Source organism: Penaeus monodon, chromosome 28, assembly GCF_015228065.2.
Source record: "Penaeus monodon isolate SGIC_2016 chromosome 28, NSTDA_Pmon_1, whole genome shotgun sequence".
Classification (NCBI taxonomy): Eukaryota; Metazoa; Arthropoda; class Malacostraca; order Decapoda; family Penaeidae; genus Penaeus; species Penaeus monodon.
This window is the reverse complement of record NC_051413.1, coordinates 39,500,112-39,501,605: the sequence shown is the minus strand read 5'-3', so window position 1 is coordinate 39,501,605 and position 1,494 is coordinate 39,500,112. Positions and strand designations below refer to the sequence as shown.

The following is a 1,494-nucleotide window of genomic DNA, read 5'->3' as shown; positions in this document are numbered from 1 at the left end:
AACCTTTTCAGATTTACCCGTATAAGGCTACTATAATTTATAAATTATTTTTTCCTTTCTTGCAGCAAATAGCGAGGGTCTGTCAGAGATGTGGAGTCTTGTGTTGCTCGCTGGCCTCTTGACAAATTGCCTCACAAGTGATGGCAAGCTCATCTCGTGGGAGGCACATTATCCTGACTCTCATGACGCACCGGAGACGCCAGGCGTCGGGCGCGTCGGCATCGTGGGCCCTGGGGAGGTGGGGAAGCTGGGTGACGTCACCAACGGCACCGGGTTCACCGGCATCGTCGACGGCGGCGTGGGCGTGGCCGGCGCTGTGAAGGGAGGCGTCGGCGTCTCCGGCCTCGTCACTGGCGGCGGAGTTGCAGTGGTTGGCGCCGTCCTCGGCGGAGTTGGCGTCTCTGGCTGGGTTGCCAACGGCACGGGAGTGGCAGGAGATATAAAAGGTGGCATCGGCGTGGACGGCTTCGTGGGGGGCAATAGCACAGGTGTGCACGGAGATGTCAGCAGTGGCATTGGTATATCTGGTGCCATCGAAAATGGCACAGGTGTCCATGGAAAAGTAAGCGGAGGCACGGGCGTCTATGGCACTATCAAGAACGCAGTTGGCGTAAGAGGAAATATAAGTGGTGGGGTGGGGGTAATTGGAACTCTTAATGACGGAGTCGGGGTAGTAGGCTCCGTTAGCAATGGCACTGGGGTGAATGGCGTGGTGAAAGGGGGGAAAGGTGTTCTTGGGAATATAAGAAACGGCACTGGCATCAGGGGCAACGTCGAAAGTGGAACAGGTGTCATGGGGTATGTTATAGGAGGCACAGGCCTGAACGGCACAGTAGAGAATGGCACTGGGGTATTTGGCATGGTCTCGGGCGGAACCGGGGTGGCCGGGACTGTGCTTGACGGCACGGGTGTGAATGGAACCATCCTGAGTGGCACGGGCGTGAACGGGAGTGTGAGCGGAGGCACGGGCGTCGCGGGAGTCATCGGCAGAGGCACCGGCGTGTCTGGCGTGGTCAACGGAGGCGTGGGCGTGAGAGGGTTCGTCGTACCAGACACCTATCTGACTCGCCTGCTTAGGGAAAACGCCGGCTGCTGGAACAGTTGGCGATGAAACCCCTTACTTTGGGGGGGAAATTCAAGGTAGTTAAACCGGGAATGGGGTAAATCCCATTTGGGCAAAATCTTTAAAAATTGTTTAAAACCCTTTAGAGGGGAAAATATTTTTTGGTTGAAAACTTTCGGAAAGGGGGTAAATCCCAAATTTGGGGATTGAAGAATTTTTAATTGGGATGAATCACCATTTTGGGTGGGAGAACCCCAATTCGGGAAATGAAAAACCAAACGGGGAATAAAGCACAATTCCTGGGGGATAATAATCACTCTTTGGGGAAAGAATCACTAATTGCTGGAGAGATTCACCAACACCTGGAGTTTAAAAGCACTAATTCCGGGGTTACGAACTTTCCACTCGGGGGGAATCACCAATTGCTGGAG

General features: G+C 54.1%; 1 protein-coding gene across 1 annotated transcript; it reads left to right on the top strand.

The window, feature by feature from the left end:
• Positions 1-108: 108 nt before the first annotated feature.
• LOC119591216 (glycine-rich cell wall structural protein 1-like) lies at positions 109-1,111 on the top strand (the record flags this gene model as incomplete). Its single annotated transcript, XM_037939927.1, is given in 1 exon segment — positions 109-1,111. A coding segment is annotated over 1 exon segment (1,003 nt), but the record flags the coding sequence as incomplete, so codon positions are not given.
• Positions 1,112-1,494: the final 383 nt, after the last annotated feature.